At 48.8% G+C, this 21,673-nt stretch overlaps 1 protein-coding gene across 1 annotated transcript; it reads left to right on the plus strand.

Annotated features, from left to right (window-relative positions):
• The first annotated feature begins 46 nt into the window (after positions 1-46).
• col28a1b (collagen, type XXVIII, alpha 1b) lies at positions 47-21,594 on the plus strand. The gene is made up of 35 exons (XM_060064251.1): positions 47-635; positions 1,077-1,201; positions 1,994-2,553; positions 3,475-3,495; positions 4,689-4,748; positions 4,986-5,039; positions 5,197-5,241; positions 5,371-5,397; positions 5,498-5,542; positions 5,637-5,681; positions 7,594-7,647; positions 9,781-9,849; positions 10,046-10,114; positions 10,403-10,471; positions 10,823-10,891; positions 10,988-11,056; positions 11,412-11,480; positions 11,740-11,808; positions 12,099-12,170; positions 12,397-12,465; positions 12,906-12,977; positions 13,672-13,740; positions 13,844-13,912; positions 14,551-14,619; positions 14,714-14,782; positions 15,440-15,508; positions 15,902-15,970; positions 16,193-16,261; positions 17,048-17,128; positions 17,488-17,523; positions 17,614-17,650; positions 17,909-18,463; positions 19,299-19,489; positions 20,250-20,463; positions 20,800-21,594. The coding sequence occupies exons 2-35, from the start codon at positions 1,090-1,092 to the stop codon at positions 20,967-20,969; spliced, it is 3,486 nt and encodes a 1,161-aa protein (XP_059920234.1). The 5' UTR covers positions 47-635; positions 1,077-1,089; the 3' UTR covers positions 20,970-21,594.
• The last annotated feature ends 79 nt before the right edge of the window (positions 21,595-21,673 follow it).

Consider the following 21,673-nt stretch of genomic DNA (forward strand, 5'->3'; position numbering starts at 1 on the left):
GAAAAGTTTTGTAAACAGTCATGCCCACAACATGTGCCACTAGTAAGGATGGTGCCCAATATTGCAGCATAGTTTTAATTCTCGTGTATAATCCCATTCAATAAGTTTACATTTACTGCAATATTCCCCTCTGAGTAAACACTTTGTAAAAGGGACATTAAGTACAACACACACTCACATCTGCTTTTCACATTAGTGGGCGAGTGTGGGGAAAAAAACATCCTGCGGGAATCCCGTCGACGATCTCCAAACAATATCCAACATAACATGGCATAACGGTTACCAGGACAATATAAACATGTTTTTTTGTCTTCATTTGCAAGCTCAGTAGGATTTTTTTTTTTTAGGACTTTACTTCGAGAAACAACCCAAAACGACGTTATGACCTAATTGGGCGAGTGCGTGTCAGGACAAGGTATGGTTCATACAGCATCCTCCCCTGCGACCCTCATGGACACTTGCCTCCCACTGAAGTAAACCAACGGCGGGTATCAGGCGCATAACACTGGACGAGACGGCTGGATTTCAGTGTATGGACAACAGAAGCACAACACTATCCATCGTATCTAAGAAATGCGACAAAACGACTAACTGACCCAACTGCAGGACGTTGTTGCATCTGGAAGAATTTCAAGGTAAAGTGTTTTTTATTTTCATTTTCTTTACAATATGCACTGAATTGAATCAGAGATGTCTTTTTTAGAAACGTGATCTTAAACGCGTGTGATCTATACCCTTTTTTTCCCAGACCTAAATGTTTATTCTTTTTCACATAAAACTTAGATCTGTTGAAACAAATGAAAAACAGCGCAACAATTATTTGTAACTTTTTAGTTGTCTGCTTCATATTTTCGTGGATTAGAGTATTATTAAGTATGGTTAACAAAATAAGTCTATAACTGCATTTTACTGCTTGCTTAAAAACGTTCCACGTATCTACAATATATGAGTGGGCTGCGGAAATAGATTAGTCTACTATGAGTCACATGTACAGGAGCACCATGTATTATTCGTCATAGAAAGTTAATCACAATCCCATACTTGTAATTGAACAACGTTTTGTTTTTTTCTGGTAGGGTGAGCGTATTGATGGAGACAAACATGCTGAGAGGAGCGGTGCTTTTCCTTATGGTGCTGGCCTCTGTTCACCAGGCTAGAGGCCAAGCCAGCCGACCGGGTCCCAGGAACAACTTGAATGGCGGTGGGAACGATAATCACTCCAACAGGAAACCCAGAGATCCCCTATAGCTGGGGGAGTGGGAGTGGGATGTTCTGTGTTTAAAGACAAACGAACGACTGAGCTGTTAGTCAATGGATCGGATATATCTGACAGGAAAGACGTGCAGTGCACACAGCCATGAAATCAGTTTTTATATGATGAGTGATGAGAAACGATCAAAGTTGAAGGAACTACTTGGAAACAAAATACCTCTCAGGCTGTGCAGAGTACAGCTTACTCACTCTGCTGATGTTAAGTAAGGCATAGGGTTCGATCCCCGGTGTCCCAGCCAGATGCCTGTGACCCACCCACCTACTCATTAACAACATCTGAATTCACAGAGCCGCCTTTGAGGATATCCCAACGACTTAAGCCTCAATGCAGCATAGTATCTTGTATCTTCTGTGTCCCAGATCTGTGTGTGTGTGTGTGTGTGTGTGTGTGTGTGTGTGTGTGTGTGTGTGTGTGTGTGTGTGTGTGTGTGTGCATGACCCATCCACTTGCTCACTATGACATCTGAAATGAGAGTCGCCTTTGATAAAAAACCCAATGAATGAAGCCTAAATACTGAGTAAGTACTAATACTGAGATACTAATACTAACATTTCTCTACATTTACATTTACATTAAGGGCGTTTAGCAGACCCTTTCATCCAAAGCGACTTACAATAAGTACATTTGGAGAAGCAATATATCGCTGTAGGTGCGGTAAGGATGTTCATAGAACCAAGTGCCGAGCACTAACAACAGTATCTCCCGTCCTCCGTCTCCCAGATCAGCCATGCTCCCTGGAGGTGGCCTTCATCGTGGACAGCTCGGAGAGCGCCAAGGGGGTGCTGTACGAGAAGGAGAAGGCCTTCGTGCTCAACATGAGCACCAGCCTCTCCGCCCTGCGGGTGGCCGGCTCGGCGATGAAGGTGCGCCTGGCCGTGCTGCAGTACAGCAGCTCCGTCGATATCGCCCACCCCTTCCGCGCCTGGCGCGACCTGGCCGCCTTCCGGGCCGCCGTGCGCTCCATGCCGTACATCGGCCACGGCACCTACTCCTCCTACGCCATCGGCAACGCCACGCAGATGATGGCGGGCGAGACGTCGCGGGACAGCGTGCGCGTCATGGTGCTGATGACCGACGGCGTGGACCACCCCCGCAACCCGGACATCGTGGCCGTCTCCATGGAGGCCAAAGGTCACGGGGCCAAGCTGTTTGCGGTGGGGCTGTCGGACGTGGCCAAGCAGCGGAGCGCCACGCTGCGCTCGGTGGCCAGCATGCCCGCCCAGCAGTACGTCCACAGCCTGGCCGACCCCCAGCTGGAGCAGACCCTGCTCAGAGAGCTGGTGAGGACACGCACGGGGAGAGGAGGGAGGGGTCCCGTTAACCTGGTTGACCAACACATAACCGTCATATAGATCGCACTAACCTGGTTTAACAAGGTATAACCATCACATGGAAGAGAAGTACAATGAGTCTAACTATCTGTCTGTCTGTCTGTCTGTCTGTCTGTCTGTCTGTCTGTCTGTCTGTCTGTCTGTCTGTCTGTCTGTCTGTCTGTCTATCTATCCATGGATATAGATAGATAGATAGATAGATAGATAGATAGATAGATAGATAGATAGATAGATAGATAGATAGATAGATAGATAGATAGATAGATAGATAGATAGATAGATAGATAGATAGATAGATAGATAGATAGATAGATGGATGGATGGATGGATGGATGGATGGGTGGATGGATGGATGGATGGATGGATACAGACAGATCTATCTATCTATAAAGCTATCATCTAGCTATCTGTCTGTCTGTGTGTCTATCTATCTATTGCCATTCCTCCGTCCGTCCCTGCATCCACCCGTGTGATTAGGTGATTCAAACTCTCACTGTAATATTCAATGTATTGCTGGACGGGGGAGACGGGGCTTCCGCCTCGCCTAATGTCAACCGTAGCTTCAGCAGCTGTTAAGACGATAGAACGCAGACCCTCCCTCCCCTCACGCTAGGGACTTCCATCCATTGTGCGGCTCGCTCCAGACCCCTGGCCGGTGTCCTCAGCCGGGGTCACGCCTCAAAGACCCCACTGTTTGGGGGGGGGGGGGGGCCCGTGAATGTTGCTAGACATGAGTTGTGCGAACCATGGGCCAACATCTGGACAGCCGGGCCAGTGTAGCATTTTTATAAATGTTGTGCTGCATGGAAACAACCACATTCTTCTTCTGTGGCACTCTGAACTTTCTTTTATTTTTGTTTCTTTACCCAGACATCAGTGGCTGTTGAAGAGGTATGTACTCCTCTATGAATATTAATACTTATAGTTACACAATAACCAAAGAACATACCCCAGAGAAGTACGTTGGTTGCCAAAGGTATGCACTGATAATAATCCTATTTATCAGCGGTATTTTGCTCGTGTGTGTGGGTATGTGCGTGTGTGTGCGTGCGTTCATGTCTGTGCGTGTGTTTGTGTGTGTGTGTTTCTGCGTGTGAGTGTGCACGTGTGTGCGTGCATGTTTATGTGAGTTAATGTGCGTGTGTCTCTTTGCATGTGTGCGTGCATGTATGCATGCGTGTGTGTGTAGGTGTCTGTGTGTGTGTGTGTGTGTGTGTGTAGGTGTGTGTGTGTGTGTGTGTAGGTGTGTGTGTGTGTGTGTAGGTGTGTGTGTGTGTGTGTAGGTGTCTGTGTGTGTGTGTGTGTAGGTGTGTGTGTGTGTGTGTGTGTGTGTGTGTAGGTGTGTGTGTGCGTGTGTGTGTAGGTGTCTGTGTGCGTGTGTGTGTGTGTAGGTGTGTGTGTGTGTGTGTGTGTGTAGGTGTCTGTGTGTGTGTAGGTGTCTGTGTGTGTGTGTGTGTGTGTGTGTGTGTAGGTGTGTGTGTGTGTGTGTGTGTGTAGGTGTCTGTGTGTGTGTAGGTGTCTGTGTGTGTGCGTGTGTGTGTAGGTGTCTGTGTGTGTGTGTGTGTGTGTAGGTGTGTGTGTGTGTGTGTGTGTGTGTAGGTGTCTGTGTGTGTGTGTGTGTGTGTAGGTGTGTGTGTGTGTGTGTGTAGGTGTGTGTAGGTGTGTGTGTGTGTGTGTGTGTAGGTGTCTGTGTGTGTGTAGGTGTCTGTGTGTGTGCGTGTGTGTGTAGGTGTCTGTGTGTGTGTAGGTGTCTGTGTGTGTGCGTGTGTGTGTAGGTGTCTGTGTGTGTGTGTGTGTGTGTAGGTGTGTGTGTGTGTGTGTGTGTAGGTGTCTGTGTGTGTGTGTGTGTGTGTAGGTGTGTGTGTGTGTGTGTGTGTGTGTCTGTGTGTGTGTGTGTGTGTGTAGGTGTCTGTGTGTGTGTGTGTGTGTGTAGGTGTGTGTGTGTGTGTGTAGGTGTGTGTGTGTGTGTGTGTGTAGGTGTCTGTGTGTGTGTGTGTGTGTGTAGGTGTGTGTGTGTGTGTGTGTGTGTGTGTGTAGGTGTGTGTGTGTGTCAGGTGGTTAACCCTGTATCATCTCCTCCCCAGTGCCCCCAGGCTGCGCCCTGTGCTTGTGAGAGAGGAGAGAACGGCGAACCTGGAAGACCAGTGAGTACCTCAATACATTCATGAGTCAGTAGGAGTGTGTGTGTGTGTGTGTGTGTGTGTGTTTGTGTGTGTGTGCGTGCGTGCGTGCGTGGATGTGGGTGTATGTGTGCCTACATATACTTTGTTGCTGCACATGTTCTTCCCAAAACATGGCTGTCCCCTACAGTTTCTGAAAAGCCTCCGGTGATTGGCTCCTCTGAGCAAGACACTGACAGTTTATTCTTTCCATCGCTCCAGGGTCAGAAAGGAGACCAAGGCCACCACGGCCAGCCCGGAGGTGACGGAGCAAAGGTAACGCTTTTATTTTGAAAAGCCAAAGCAAACCAGTGAGGTTTGAAGACCAGGACGAGGCTGTTTATTTCAGAAGAGAGAACAGCTCAACATCGTTGTGTGTCTCCTTGTTTTCCCGCCGTCCGAGGACTGAGATTTGATCTTATTTTTACTTTAGGGAGAAGCTGGCGTTCACGGTCGCCCTGGAAACCATGGCAATGAGGTCATACTTACCATCACACCTCATATCCTCCTCCAGCATTATGATCACGTTGCTTAATTTCAACATGATTTAATCATAGACCATTAACCTGAATCAACTGATATTTGTACTGTTGTGTGTTTGTTGCAGGGTCGTTCAGGGTACAAAGGAAACAAGGTGAGCTGTGCATTCTGCTGAGCTTTGCTGAGAGTTTTGTTAGCAGGCTGTGATTGGTCAACAGAAAAACACGTGATACGCCTTCTGTCTTTCTCCTCAGGGAGAGCGAGGAGAGTGCGGAGCCCCTGGAGAGAAGGGTGGAATAGTACGTTCACCGGATGAGATAGCACAATAGGAAACAATGCAGTGTGCCGTTGATTTGTGTCTGTTAACGAGATGTTTGTGATGTCGTACCGCAGGGCATCGCAGGCCCAGCAGGGATCAGAGGACCTAAAGGAATCCAGGTAAACACACTTATGGTTGCTATCATAATCCACCGTTCACTGGTATAAATCATGTAAACATGGATAGATAGCTGGGGGAGATTTGGTCAGCAGAACAATAAATGAAAAGATCATTACAAAAGCATCATTAAAAATACAGTACAATATACAATACAATACAATACAAAATCAGGTCATGGGGTCATTGCATGTTTGGTTTGGCCGGCAGGCTTCCACAGGAACGCAGCTTAAAATAAGCTGCATGGACATACAACATGTAGAACTAACCTCACATATCCATTCAAATCACAAACACAGATTAGCCTCCACAAAAGTGACCGATACATCATGCAATCTACACACCCTGCTCTTCAAAGACAGAGGCCCATGATGGAGGACGGGTTCGGAAGAGTTGTCTTTCCCCCTCAGTTTCCACTGCCCTCATGGAATGTGAGGCTGTGATCCAGACTCTAATGCGGCGTTCTAACGCTGACGCCATAATATTATTCTTGCACGGGGCAGACTTTGTGGGATGACCCTGGCTCTCGGGGTCGTTCCCCGACGGTCTCCGGAGTGCTGGGTCAATAACCGTACAGCCTCGCTGATTCACAGCCGGGCCTGAGAATCCACCAAGCTATGAAGCCATCGCTGTCTGTTGCATGTTAGGGGTTAGCGTAGCATTGTAGCTCAGATAACACGTACTACAAGGAAAGAGGAAGGCCGGGTGGGTGTGCTTTGATCATCGAGGGCCTCACATCTCGTGCCCAGATTATTTGTACAGGCCTCGTGCAACGATACAATCGCCAAAAAGCCCCCGGGTGCCAGCGTTTACAACACATGACAGATGCAGATGCAGTGTAAATTAGCCGTGTAGAGCAGTAGTATAGAGCAGCAGTGTAGAGCAGTGATATAGAGCATCAATGTAGAGCAGCAGTGTAGAGCAGTGATATAGAGCATCAATGTAGAGCAGTGATATAGAGCATCAATGTAGAGCAGTAGTGTAGAGCAGTGATATAGAGCATCAGTGTAGAGCAGTAGTATAGAGCAGCGGTATAGAGCACCAGTGTAGAGCAGCATATAGATCAGTGATTAAGAGCAGCACTGTAGAGCAGCGGAGTAGATTAGCAGTATAGAGCAGCGCTGTAGAGCATCAATGTAGAACAGCGGTATAGAGCAACAGTATAGAGCAGCGATATAGAGCATCAATGTAGAGCAGCATGAGGAGCAGTGATATAGATCAGTGATTAAGAGCAGCACTAGAGCAGCAGTGTGGAGCAGCAATAGAGAGCAGCAGTATAGAGCAGCAGTGTAGAGCAGCAGTATAGAATAGCAGTGTAGAGCAGTGATATAGAGCAGCAGTGTGGAGCAGCAGTAGAGAGCAGCAGTGTAGAGCAGTGATATAGAGCAGCAGTGTAGAGCAGTGATATAGAGCAGCAGTGTAGAGCAGTGATATAGAGTAGCAGTGTAGAGCAGTGATATAGAGCAGCAGTGTAGAGCAGTGATATAGAGCAGCAGTGTAGAGCAGTGATATAGAGCAGCAGTGTAGAGCAGTGATATAGAGACAGCGGTGTGGAGCAGCGGTGACCCGCAGTACCTGGGGAGTGTTTTAGGTCCCATTGTCTCTGGATCGGTTAAGCCCTGACTTCGGGGGGGGGGGGGGGGGGTCTTCCTCCAAAGGGTGTTTCCCCTTCAGTGGAAGACTCCTGCAAAACTAAAATTAGTCTCATCTCACATTCTCTTATGGTCTACGAACATAGAAGGGGCAGCTAATTGCAATAATTGTAATCTTTTTTTGTATACATTTCATATATCGTTTGATATATTTGATCTAGCTATCTTTACATCCTAAAAAAGCTAATGTACAATTTTAGTTATGTAATTGATGTAATAACATGCATATGTTTAAGTGACCCTGAGTGTTTTTCTGTCCCAGGGGGGTCTGGGACGGACGGGGGACTCCGGGCGAGAGGGAATACCAGGACCCAAGGTAAGGGTGGAAACTAAAAGGTTCAGAACAGCCTCAGCTCTCCGCTCCTCTTACTCTGTCCACCAAAACACGAGGAGACACATACCACCCATCCCCTTCGTCATTCCTCCAGGATACCTGTACAGGTAGACTTTAGACTTTGGGTAGACCACCTTTAACAAAAAAATAACAAAATAATATTCAAGGACAAAATATAGTAACAAATCTTATTCAACCAACATAGCAGTGTATCATCTCTTATCACATAACCATAATAGTCCAAGTGTAGTTCCTTTTAATCTTTAGATTGCAAACTTAAGTCAGGTTGCAAAACGATTATCCACTAGACATTAGCTAGCGATGCTAGCGGTTTTGAGTGTGTCCTCCTGCCAGGCTAAAGCCACCTGATATGGAAGGCTTACATAAATGGTTCTGGATCAACAACCTCCGTGATAACCTTATTCATGCAGAGCCGTTGCGAAGTGTCATAATCTTGTGCATATCTCACATCGTAGTGAGCCCACTAGGCTTGTTAGCAGCATGGGGGGGCGGCTGGCAAAGGGACCAACAATGTGGTGGGCGGTGCGGTCAGAAGAATCTTCTAATACGGGGTTGGCAACCCGCAGGCCTTCTGAAAACACACTAGGCCTATTGTCCCTCATTCTTGGAATAAAATATGATTTGTTGCTTTTTGTATCAGTAGATAAAGGGATGTTTCCCTACAAGATAGGCCTTATCATGCAGACACTAATGTTTCTCGGTACAGTAAAGGACAGATAAAGTCCTTGCTAACCCTTACCCTACTTAACATCAGAGACTAAGATGGACTCTTGTGTGTGAATAAATATTGTCCGTGACTCAAACACTACGGTTAGGAATATGTTTAAGGAAGTAGGTATTGCTTTGCGCAACGACTAGGCAGTGCAAACCTTGACCACCACTGCTGGTAATGGGTGAAAACTCATAGTTTTTCCTTCGTCAAAGACTCAGATTGTTCTTGTAGTGCTCTAGCCAGGAGCACAGCAAACGAGTTGGGGAATTCCATCCACATTGTCAGCCATTTTACTTTACGATATTGTTTTTGTCAGGACTGACAGTAGGCCTACGGACAGAGCCCATCACTGTAATAACGGTGTGCTCCCCAAGTCTTCCATTCCCTGTAAAGCTGCTGGTAGCAGCTCACAACATTGCGTAATTACAAAACACTCTGGCGTCCAGAGAATGTTCCGGTTGACTTTTCCTGATATGTGGCTTTGGAAAGATTATGTGGTCTCATTGGCGGTCTGTGATTAGACTCAGATAATCAATTCAACGCACCTGTTGACAGCTTCAAACACCACATTTTTTGAATTGTGATAATTGAATCTCCTCTTTCTACAGCTCGATTCACAGTATGTTGTTAAGGGAATTCCAGATGTTTCTCCAACACAGTTCCAAAGGGATTTAATTAATTTCTTTCTGTCCACATTGGTACCATTATCTAACCATGTTTCTTCTGACCTTGGTTCATCTCAAGTTTTCGGGTGGAAACAATTCTGCTAGGCCCAGACACATTCGGAGACGGAAACAAAGAATAATCTGCATTTCTTTACGGCCCGATCGGGAGACGACCTATAAGATGTCAGTGCAAGGTCGTTGGAGGGCTGGCACTGAGCAGCACACAAGAGCCCCTTTCTCTGGCTGGTATGAGGAAGGTTGTTAAGTCGCAGACCAGCGGGTGACAGTTCACCCACATCACAAACCAGACGGAATTAAAAACAAGACCAAGATGTCGCAAATGTCATGGATTCTGTGAAACGCTGGCGGCCAGTAGGATCGCCGTCTGGGCGTTGAGGACATTTCCACCCCAATGGCGCCTTGATGATTTTTGAGATGCTTCCATGTTAATACGCTTGAAACACTAACCGACTGATGTGGTTGATGAAATGAGGCTGCAGGTTCGACACTGAGCAGTACACATATTTCTCTTTCTGTTTGGTTGTAGGTGTATCACATGAATTTCACTCTCTCACTCTAGCTCCATGTCTTTCTGTCACTCTAAGTTAATGCCTTAGAATTACACCTTTAGAATTACTTTACTCTCTCTCTCTCTCTCTCTCTCTCTCTCTCTCTCTCTCTCTCTTATTAATGTCATAATGTGGGTGTCTCTCCCAGGGAGACAGAGGAACGGCTGGGTCTCCTGGAGTAATGGGAGAGATGGGCATCGGGTTCCCAGGAACCAAGGTAACTATTACAATTAGTAACATGATTAATGTTATTAATTGTTATTAATAACCGACGACAATGACTTATCGTCGTCGGTTATAACACGAGGAAGGACGGAATACAGATTAAACAGGAGAAACTGCAAACTGCAAACATAAAACAGGTCTATCTGATAGCTCTGTATCACGCCGTTGATCTGGTTCTGTGACCCCAGGGAGAGAAGGGACTTCTAGGACGACCCGGGTCCACTGGTCCCACTGGGACAGGAGAACCAGGACCCACTGTGAGTATAGAGGCTAAATCATACATTTAAATGATCAATTAATTATAGCCTATATCATTAACGTAATCTATGTGATAATAACCTGCTGGTGTGTGTGTGTGTGTGTGTGTGTGCGCGCACATCTGTGTGTGTGTATTTTTGTGTGTATGTGTGTTTGTGTTGGTTTGTGTTTGCGTGCGTGTTTGCGTGTGTCTGAGTGTGTGAATGTGTGTGCATGCGTGCGTATTTGTGTGTGTATGTGCCTCTCTGTGTGTGTGTGTGTGTGTGTGTGTGTGTGTGTGTACTCAGGGTCCCGCCGGGCCACCAGGACTGCAGGGTAACCCCGGACCACCAGGGGAGGGGTTCTCAGGGCCGAAGGTCAGCCCCTAGCCTCACTCACACATTATCACTGAAACATATTAAAGTCCATTCCTCGTTATTCGTCCATGGCAGAAGGTCGTATCCTGAGCGACCCACAAGTGAGACTGACAACAAGTATACGATCAAAAAATGTGTCTATACATAAGAATTCCAATGTATACAATATATTCCAATGTATAGAAAGATTCAACACAGTGTCTTCTAAACGTCATAGAGTTAAGCCCAATGAATCCAAAGGTTCCTCTGCATGCTCCACTCGAGCTGAAACAATAACTAAAGAGTCTGGGAGGAGTTCCCAGAATAGGTCCGTGTTGAACCCTGTACTGTGTTGAACCCGCTGTATCACAGGGGGACAGGGGATACACCGGCGTCCAGGGGGTCCGGGGGCCCCCAGGAAGCGGGGACAAAGGGGACAAGGTACATACACACCCCATGCAGTAAAACAACCTATCCATTACTGCCATTGAATGTCCATTGAAAACATTAACGCTGCCGATGGCCGTCTGTCCCAAGGGAACCTCGGGACTGCCGGGATTCCCAGGTCGGATCGGGGCCCCGGGACCTGGACTTCTGGGGGAAAAGGTGAACCGGACGGAGGGATGCTTGGCCCCTGGGAGTCGTTCCTAGTTCATGCCCAGACAAACAAATGAGAAGGCGCTCTCTCTTGGCCGAGTCAGTTTAAGTCAACCGCCAAATAGTTACTGAGTTGTACACAGTTGCTGATTAAACAAATTATTGAATTGTGATCATTTTCTTGGATACTTGGTCTGTGTGGTTGGATGGCAGACACAACCTCGATCTAGATTAGATCGAGGAATCGATAGAATCAATATAAATCAGATATGTCATTTTTGAAACCCAGATCGGACATTTGGAAGGAAGACTTAAGACATGCATGACCATAAAGTGAATCTCCCTCCTCCCCTCCTCTTATCAGGGGGATGCGGGTGAAATCGGTGTGCCCGGTTCGAGAGGATCCCCAGGGATCGGGATACCAGGACCCAAGGTGAGAGCCACACCGTTTGTGGGGATCGGTCCCCTCCACTGGTCTAAAGAATAAGGAAAAATACAAGTAAAAGCACTGTTACTTGATGAGAATATACTCAGGAAGAATGTAAGGTACTGGTACAAAAAGCGTCCGTTTGTAAAATACTAAAATGTAAACTTAATACTAAACTAATGCCAAGTTAAGTTTTAAAATACTTTTTTTTTTTCTTTTTACAAAGTATATACTAAGCATTTCTTCCCCTCCCTGCTCCTGACAGGGGAACCAAGGGTTCCCAGGAACCCCTGGCGTACCAGGAGAGAGGGCCATCGGCCAGCCGGGGCCCAAGGTAACTCTCTCACTCCGGCAGTGTGTTGATGGGTCTATTTTGCATGGAAGATGGTGTCAACGTAATTGACCTTCATTTGCAGTTTATTCTCGGTGTGTTCAGAGGTTCTTGTTTCGACCTATGTTGTGCCCACCTGTTAAGAAAGGGGATGTGTGCGCCTGTTTGGACAGATGTTATGTGCACCTGCTTAGACAGGTGTCGTGTACACCTGTTTAGACATGAGTAGTGTGCACCTGTTTAGACAGGTGTTGTTTGCACCTGTCTGACCGGACTTGTTTGTCTTCTAACAGGGAAACCCAGGGATGGAGGGTCTATCAGGCATCCCAGGTTCCGCAGGGCTGGATGGATTTCCAGGACAAAAGGTAACTGACTAGGATTATCGATGATCAACACCAACAGGTGTGGAGTTGATCAGCCAATGGAAACCATTTCAAAACAAAAAGTTAATTCACTCACCATGAAGAAAAAGGCTGTAGTTTCTGCGAGTTTAAGGGGGCTGTGTCAGGGGTGATCCCTGCCTAGTGTTTCATGGTTTGTGCGAAACCCGATGCCTTGTGTTTCATGGTTTGTATGTTTCATCAACAACAGGGTGAAATCGGCTTCCCAGGGCGCCGAGGAACAGAAGGCGCTCCTGGTATAGGCATCGCTGGAGCCAAGGTACCGGAATAACCTTGGTTTTCTTAGTCATAATACTTATAATTTACTAGCCTAGCCACCCGTTGAAAGTGTTAGAAAGATGAGCTTGATGTTGAATTAGTACTTTACAGGTGTTTTTATGTGCTTTATATTTTAATTAATTTAGTAGATGATTTTACCGTCATTTATTTTAGATTGAGGTCATTGATGAGCAACTAGGGGTTAGGGAGTCCTGCTCAACGGTGCCCCACTGGTTGACTGTGGATATGGGATTCAAACCCAGAACCCTTAGGCTTGGAGTCAAACACCACGGCAAGAGCCTTCACTTTTAAGCATATGTATTTGTTAGCTTACCACCCTAGCATAACAACCAAACAGCTGCCACTTTCCGGAGTCATCTGCATGACTGCAAGTGTGGTCAAAAAAATTTTTGCGTTGTTGTATTTCTATTTCACCTCCAGGGAGACAGCGGGGAGAGAGGCTTCAGAGGCCAGTCAGGAGTAGTTGGACCGGTCGGGCCGATCGGGCCCAAGGTTTGTACTCCCCAGCAGTGAAGGGGGAGGACCGACTGACTGACGGTCCCCCAGATGCTCAGTGATTTGTGATGCCTTTCGGATCGAACCCCTTCGTCTGCACATTCCTCCAGCATTCCCCTGGAACGACGGGCTGAGCAGCCAAAGCACCTGCAGATCCACAACACCACGCAGGGACACAAACATTTCCTCCCCAGATACAAACATGTTGTCCCGACTTACAGTGATTTATTTCACGATTGAGGTCGTGGATTAGCAGCTAGGGGTTAGGGAGTCTTGCTCAAGGGGGCTTCATTGGTAGACTGTGGATAAGGGGTTCGAACGAAGAACCCTTCGCAGGTTTGCGGTCAAACCTTTCGGTTTGACTGCAAACCTGCGAAGGGTTCTGTGAAGGGTTCTTCAAACACAGAACTTTAAAATTGCAGAACTTTAGCAATTTGGAAGATAAATCAATTTGCAGTCCAACTAAAGTGTTGGACTGCAAACTTATTTATCTTCTGCAACGCGGTTCATTGCGAAAACTATAGTTTTCGCCATAGTTTCAACTTCGCCTTACGAACATTTCCCTCACGCCTGATTCAACGTTGATTTATCGACGGTGATTTATTCTAGATTTACGATTCAATAAATCGTGTTTGAGAGTTTGTGTGTGTGTGTGTGTGTGTGTGTGTGTGCGTGCCGTTCTCGTCGACAGGGGGAGCCCGGCCTCCACGGGCTAGCAGGTGCTATCGGACCCCCGGGACGGGGGATCCCGGGAGCCAAAGTAAGACCGCCGCTCGCTCAGCACACAGCCCGCCCGGAGCACAGCTGTCACCGGCCCCGCTCACACGGGGACCTCCCTCTGACTGGTTTTGGTCTGTTTCCAGGGGGATCCGGGTCCAAGCGGCCCAGCTGGAGATGTTGGAGCGCCGGGGAGATCCGGGACTGGACCCAAAGTCGGTTTTATGTCCACAGCTTGGTTTTAAGTTGTGGGTTTTTTTGGGATCCAGAGTAACTGGCCGGAGTCGGCCTAGAATCAGGAGGAGTCCCTCCCGGTTCCAGGTGTGGAGAACATTCTGGGAACCGGAATGGACTGACGCAGAGGGCTGGGGGGGTGTTGCACAGACAAACCATCGGTAGTAAACATGAATGAATCACTTCATTAATCCTTTCCACTGAGATGACTCACTGAGAAACCCAGACTTAGATTACCCGGACCCAGTTCCTATATCGCATCATAAAAACTTGCATCTTTAATACTCTGGATCAGGACGGGGGATATGCATGTTGTAGAATGATCTACCACCAACGATCCACCCATCACCGATGGTGGATCGCAATTGTTTTGCTTGTATGTATGTCCCCCACCCTTTGTTCCTTCTCAAGATCTCTTCCTTGCTTATTAAGGGAGTTTTTACTTGCCCTCTTGGGGGCTAGGGTCAGGGGTTGTCATAAATACATGGCCTGTTAAGCCCTTTGAGACTGGACCAGTGATTAAGAGCTATGCACATGAAATCGAATTGATATTGAATCCTAATCTATAACACGAAACATGTTCATGATGGCACTAAATACGGTAGTATGTCTTTCCCAGGGAGACAGAGGACCCCCTGGGCAGTCTGGGCCGGCCGGTCTAAGTGCAGAAGGGTTCCCTGGGCTGCCAGTGAGTGGACCCATTCTGTGTTATTTCTGCTATAACTCTGCTGGTACAATATACAGCCGTGATGGTGGGTTAACCTCTCTCGTCCGAACCTCAGGGCCCTCCAGGGCAGATCGGACTACCGGGAGGATCTGGACCGGTGGGAACCGGTTTGCCTGGACCAAAGGTAACGCATGTTTTTGAATGGACTTTTTGGTTAGTGACACCCAGCCCAGCTCAGTTCTCAGAGATCCTGTCTCCTCTAAGGCCTGTTAATGTCCGTGAGCAAGCCTCAAAGTGTCTCCTGAATTATACACTAAGCAGGTACACGATATAGTCCCTCTCTCTGTTCACTTCGACCCGTTCAATTTTAACGCTAAGCTAAAGTCTGTGAATAGAAACGGTTCAAATGTTTCATGCAGGCAAGACCCAATAGATGGCGCAGTGGATGCTGGTATGTAGAGCCGTCTGTCTGACAGTCCACCCAGTTAGTATGGAGACGAGTGACATCTAGTGGTGAGACGGGCCCATTCAGGACGTGTTTAGTGGCTTGCTTACTGTTGGCTTAGTTAGTTACACAAAGTGGCTTAGTAACTTATGTCTGTAATATGATGAATGTTCTCTGTGTTCTAGAAACAATAAGGTAAAAAAATATGGTCAAGCATTTATCTCTACCTGAAATATATTTTCTTACTCTTTGTAGAATAGTAAATGTCTTTGTAGTGACAATGACAAAATGTAAAATTTCTTGTCATTAAAAAATGACATTTTTTAATTAATATTAATTTCGAGGGAATATCAGCGTGGTCATTGTCAGTGAATAAACATGTTTTTAATACTTTAGGGAGACAGAGGCTACCCCGGGTCCACAGGTCCTTCTGGGCCCCAAGGGATCGGTGTAGCTGGTGTTAAGGTAACAACCACAGCTCTAGGGATCACCTGTTACAATGCAGCAGTGTTCCCACCCCTGGGGTCGGGCCCCCAGCCCTTGGGTCGGGACCCCTCTGCGGTCGTGCTGCCCCTGGGGTCTGGCCCCCAGCCCTGAGGACTGGCCCCCAGCCCTCGGGTCGGGTCCCCACTTATCAGGAGACGTATCAGGGCCGGGACAGATCGCTGGCTTAAACTGCAGATTAAGCTATTTGAGAGCTTAAGCTATCAGATGATGAAGACGTTCTTTAAGGGCAAATGACCCGGCCTGGAAATCGGGTCAGAGGCCAAAAACACAACACAGTGACATAAACATTTCACACCCGTGCCTGCTCCAATACCAGGTCAATAGCTGAATGTGGTTTTGTGTTCGCACCAGGGGGCGCTGGGTCGACCAGGAGCCCCGGGCCCCCAAGGGATCGCCGGAGAAGGCATTCATGGACCCAAGGTACTGTCCGTCTTCAGCTCCTGCCATGATTGGCTAACCACGCCACAAAACCTCCCAAAGAAATACCTGACTCCAGCGGACACCAGTAGCCTGTTACTGCGACTACAGGTGTCCACTGGAGTCAGCTGTTACCTGGTGTTACACCAGCTACCTGGCGTCTGGATGTCAATGCTGTTTGTTTCCACTAATCGCTGAGGGTCTGTGTGTTCCCTCTGTGACCAGGGGGAGCTCGGGTACAGAGGGACCCCAGGACCCAGAGGCCCTCCAGGGGTCGGTCTCCAGGGGGAGAAGGTAAGGTGGCCCGGGTTAGGGTAATGAGGACCGGGTTAGGGTAATGAGGACCGGGTCAGGGTAATGAGGGCCGGGGTAGGGTAACGAGTACCTGGTTAGGGTAAAGAGTACCGGGTTAGGGTAAAGAGTACCGGGTTAGGGTAACGAGTACCGGGTTAGGGTAACGAGGGCCGGGTTAGGGTAACGAGGACCGGGTCAGGGTAACGAGGGCTGGGTTAGGGTAACGAGGACCGGGTTAGGGTAACGAGGACCGGGTTAGGGTAATGAGGACCGGGTTAGGGTAACGAGGACCGGGTTAGGGTAACGAGTACCGGGTTAGGGTAACGAGGATCGGGTTAGGGTAACGAGGACCGGGTTAGGGTAACGAGTACCGGGTTAGGGTAACGAGGACCGGGTTAGGGTGACGAGGACCGGGTTAGGGTAACGAGGACCGGATTAGGGTAATGAGGACCGGGTTAGGGTAAAGAGGGCCGGATTAGGGTAACATTGGGGGTTAGGGTAACATGGGGGGTTAGGGTAACAGGGACAGGTTGAGGGTAACGAGGACAGGGTTAGGGTAATGTGGGCGGAGTTAGGGTAACATGACCAGGGTTAGGTTAAAAAGGACAGGGTGAGGGCCACAGGGGGGGATTAGGGTAATATAATTTTATAATATTTGTTGTTTTGCACTCACATTTTATAATTGTCCTTAATATTATCATTGTCATTTAAGCTGTGTGGTCAGAATAGGCCGAGCCATTCGTACAGAGTCAGATACATTGTTCTGGCTTCCCTCTCTCCCTCCAGGGCGAGCGAGGGTTCAAAGGTGAATTCGGGAGAGCGGGGGACAAGGGGGAGTCTGGAGAGCCGGGGTCTGTGGGACCCTGGGTACTGGACACCTTTATTACTACAGTTTCTACTGTTATGATACTTATACTAAGACTGTTATTATGACTGTTAATACTGTTTGGATACTTCAATTATTACTGTTATTACTGTTATAACTGTGATATTCTAAGTGTAATTTAGCACATTTTTGTTTCTACTGATCTAATTATAATCATATTACTGTTCTGTTGTCGTTATACGATCAAACACACTATTGCCTCTATCTTTGGTTGAATCCATTGTTATCTTTCTCTATATCTCTGCTTTACCTTTGCCATCAGAAGCTCATAAACACCTGATAATCTGTGTACCGCCTATACGAATGTCTAATGAAAAGTCCTTCCCATGTTGGCTGACAGGGCAGAGCAGGACAGAAGGGAGAGCCAGGACTCACGGTAAGTGTCACACGACGGCTGTGATGGCTGGATTCATCTTGGATTACCGCCTACGAATCCTGCCCTTAAATCCATCTCCATCTCTTACAGAGGGCTGACATCATAACCATAGTGAAATCAATTTGCAGTAAGTCTCTGATTGCTATTAAAATGTGTATCATCTGTAGTTTTAAGAATAAAGAGCAACATTCACCTGGCCTTGCTGACAAAAATGTAACCGTGGAATCAGCACCCCCTCTGGCGAGACACGGGCCATTACAACCCCTCCCATGAGAGTCAGCTGATGCCTTACGCCAGGGTAGCTGACCACAATGGGCATCAATTTAAGCCAATCAGAATCCACAGCATTCCCCTCCGCCCCCCCCCCCCCCTCCGCCCCCCCCAGGCTGCGGGGTGACGTGCCGGCAGACCCCCCTGGAGCTGGTGTTCGTGATCGACAGCTCGGAGAGCGTGGGCCCCGAGAACTTCGACCTGGTCAAGGACTTTGTGAACTCGCTGGTGGACCGCGCCTCCGTCTCCCCGGAGACCACGCGGGTGGGGGTGGTCCTCTACAGCCACGAGCACACCGTGGTGCTGGGCCTGGGGGAGGCGGCGTCCCGCGACCGGGTCAAGTCGGCGGTGCGCGCCATGCCCTACATGGGCGAGGGCACGTTCACCGGCAGCGCCATCCACAGTGCCAACCGCGTGTTCCTGGCGGCGCGGCGCGGCGTGCGCAAGGTGGCGGTGGTCATCACCGACGGCCAGGCGGACGAGAGGGACTCGGTGAGCCTGGAGGGCGCGGTCAGGGAGGCGCACGGCAGCGGCATCGAGATGTTTGTCATCGGCGTGGTCAACCAGAGCGACGCGCTCTACCCGCAGTTCAAGAAGGAGCTGCACCTGATGGCGTCCGAGCCCGATGACGAGCACGTCTGGCTCATCAAGGACTTTGCCGCACTGTCCGGTGAGTGGCATTAGGGGTATTACGGGGCTATGGGTACTAGAGTGGGGTTATGGGTGTTAGGGTGGGGTTGTTACTAGAGTGGGGTTATGGGTGTTAGGGTGGGGTTATGGTACTAGAGTGGGGTTATGGGTATTAGGGTGGGGATATGGGCACTACTGTGGGGTTCAGGGTGTTAGGGTGGGGTTATCGGTGTTAGGGTGGGGGTATGGTACTAGGGTGGGGTTATGGGTATTAGGGTGGGGTTCTTGGTACTAGTGTGGGGTTCTGGGTGTTAGGGTGGGGTTCTGGGTACTAGAGTGGGGCTATGGGTGTTAGGGTGGGGTTATGGGTACTAGAGTGGGGCTATGGGTGTTAGGGTGGGGTTATGGGTAATAGAGTGGGGCTATGGGTGTTAGGGTGGGGTTTCCATTCCCAAAGCCTACAAATAGGGCCACTTCCTAAAGCGGTTTGAAACTCTGCAGGTTCGACTGCACCCTGACCTGGTGCCCTCTAGCAAGTCCCCGACACTCTGCTGTGGGCAGGGCCGGCGATCGGCATAGGCGAGCTAGGCGACCGCCTAGGGCGACAAATGCGTTGGGGGCGCCCTTCATTAAAAAGTATATCAATTAAAATATACGACGCGAACGGAGAAGCGAGGGGGTGCGGGAGCAATTGTCAGGGCGGCCCGAAACCGTCACCGTAGCACCCCCCCCCCCCCCCCCCCCCCTCGCAAGACCTGTCCAGGGCACAAGTTGATTTCGAGTCGCCTAAGGCTCCGAAACGGCCAGCACCGGCCCTGGCTGTGGGTTCCTCCTTTAAACCGCATCCTCCGCCCCTTTGTGCCACTGTCCCACAGCTCTGGAGCGCAAGCTGCTCGTGAAGGTCTGCGAGGACCCGGGCCAGGACACCGGCCTGTTCAGCTTGGTCCCCAGCAGCAGGACCAGCCCCGGGACGGAGGAGGGGGCCGGGAATGTCCGGGAGCTGCCCTACAGGACCGACACTGACACCCCCACCTACACCGGGGACCCCAGGAGGACTCAGCAGGGGGTGAGGGGGGCACAGTCCGGGGCTCTTTGCGGTCATCGTCCGGGTATTTCCAATCAGATCCACCTAATGCAGACAAGCAGGTCTAGTGGCTAGACTGGTTTCAGACCCAGCAGGAAGGTACTGGGGTTTGAACCCTGATGTAGAAAATCATGGCGCAAGATGCCTAACCCCTTTCTGTAATTTAGGATGTCAAGGTGTCCACCGAATAGTACATAGAAGCTGGGAACCAAAGCGAGCCTATCCCTCAGGTAGGCCCGGACCTCTGGGGTAGACAGCACCTTTCCTCCGGGAGTGGAACCCCCTTTCCGCTACACCAGTGGTTCTCAAACTGTTATCTACTAGTGTTCCCCCCCTAAGTGAGTACCTGAGTAGGGTCAGTTCAGGTAGAGGTGAAACCCATTCAAACATATTCTTCCTGAAACTGACGACATTGTGGTGTTTCTGGATGAACTTTCTTTCTCATGGATTCTCTTTTCTTTTTCAGATTTACGTTTCAACCACTTGTCCTTTTTCTTAATTTTCTATTGCCTAGTTTTTCAGATCTATATATTTTTTTTTAATTTCATAGAAAATTCACGTTTAAAAAAAGATTAAAGTACCTCCATTTGAGAACCGCTTCACTACACTGTCCTGAGCCACCAGCGGCTCCTCGCACCAGTTTCTGTTACTGCCACTACCCCAGACCGCTGTCTGCATCACATAGGAGGGAAAGGACACACAAAGGGCTCAAAGCGGTCTGCACTGTCCCTCTCTCTTCCAGCCCGGACCCCCAGCCTCACGGCCCCACACAGAGCCCCCTCTACCCCGGCCCGACCGCCCGGACCCCAGACCCTCCGGACCCCTGGACACTGGAGGCGTCTCCTTCGGCCGGGAGCCCTATGGACGCCCCACGGAGCCGGTGGTGGAGCCCCCCACCCCGGACAGGAGACCCCCACCCTCCACCCTGCAGCCCGAGCCCACCGTGCTGGATAAAGGTACCCGGAGGGGTCGCCATGGAGATGGCGGGGTTTCTGCGTGAACGAGTATCTCCGCTCTGATGTCTGATGGAGGGTACAGGGCCTCCAAACAGCTGATCATCTTCTCCATTAATGCATTCATTCACCCGTCAATCATCCATCGGTCAATCATCAATCTGTCATTCTATCCATCCCTTCATCCATCCATCCACCCACACATTCATCTGTCCCTCTATCCATCAAACTATCCAACCGTCCATCTATTCCTCAATATCATCGACGCATTTATCCATCATCCATCCGTCTTCTACCCACCCTTACATTCATCCGTTCATCCCTTCATCTTGTTCCCAGGGTCCTGCAGACACGCCCTGGACCCCGGTCCGTGTCGGGAGTACCTGGTCCGCTGGTACTACGACCCCGACGCCAACGCCTGCGCCAAGTTCTGGTACGGCGGTTGTCTAGGAAACAGCAACCGCTTCTTGTCCAATGAAATCTGCCGCAGCACCTGTGTGGTGGCGTAGCGTGGGCCTGCGTGGCCACTGGCACGCCACACACACACACACACACACACACACACACACACACACACACACACACACACACACACACACACACACACACACACACACACACATATACAAACACACACACACACATATACATATACAAACACACACACACACACACTATTAAGTTCACTCTGAACCAATAGAATCTTATATTTACTAGAATGTACACTTGTCAGGATTTAGCACTGTGTTTTCTACCTTAAATCCACTGGCAATACAAGGAGGCACTGCTAACAATGTTTTGATATATTTTATATACTGTAATACGTCAAGATGTTTCTATATAATGTAATACTACGAGATTGTTCTGTACTGTTTTACTGGAACACGCTTGAAAACAGACGACCGAAGGGGAAAGTAGAAATATTAAATCAATATAATACCAAGTACTACTTCTGGGGTGCTACATACTTTAAGAAATACAATGAATGGGTATTTCTAGGAATAACCTCTAACTTTTACAGAGAGTAAATTGTGTATTGTGTTGTGTTCGAAATGTGACTTTGTAATTTCTTGTATTTCTTTGTGCTTCACACATGAATATCATTAAAGACGATACACACACACACAATATAAATGTAGTGCGGGCTCCAAACAGATGTTGGCGTTATGTGGAAGGAAAAACGCTGTCCATTCTCAGAACTTTCCCTTAAACT

Source organism: Gadus macrocephalus, chromosome 11 (genome assembly GCF_031168955.1).
Source record: "Gadus macrocephalus chromosome 11, ASM3116895v1".
In the NCBI taxonomy this organism is placed as follows: Eukaryota; Metazoa; Chordata; class Actinopteri; order Gadiformes; family Gadidae; genus Gadus; species Gadus macrocephalus.

Excerpts from the sequence above, each read along its gene's own strand:
- col28a1b (XM_060064251.1), top strand. The coding sequence starts at position 1,090 with ATGGAGACAAACATGCTGAGAGGAGCGGTGCTTTTCCTTATGGTGCTG. Across the intron at positions 13,741-13,843 it reads GGGGGATCCCGGGAGCCAAA|GGGGATCCGGGTCCAAGCGG; the intron begins GTAAGACCGCCG and ends GTCTGTTTCCAG. Across the intron at positions 15,509-15,901 it reads TCGGTGTAGCTGGTGTTAAG|GGGGCGCTGGGTCGACCAGG; the intron begins GTAACAACCACA and ends TGTTCGCACCAG.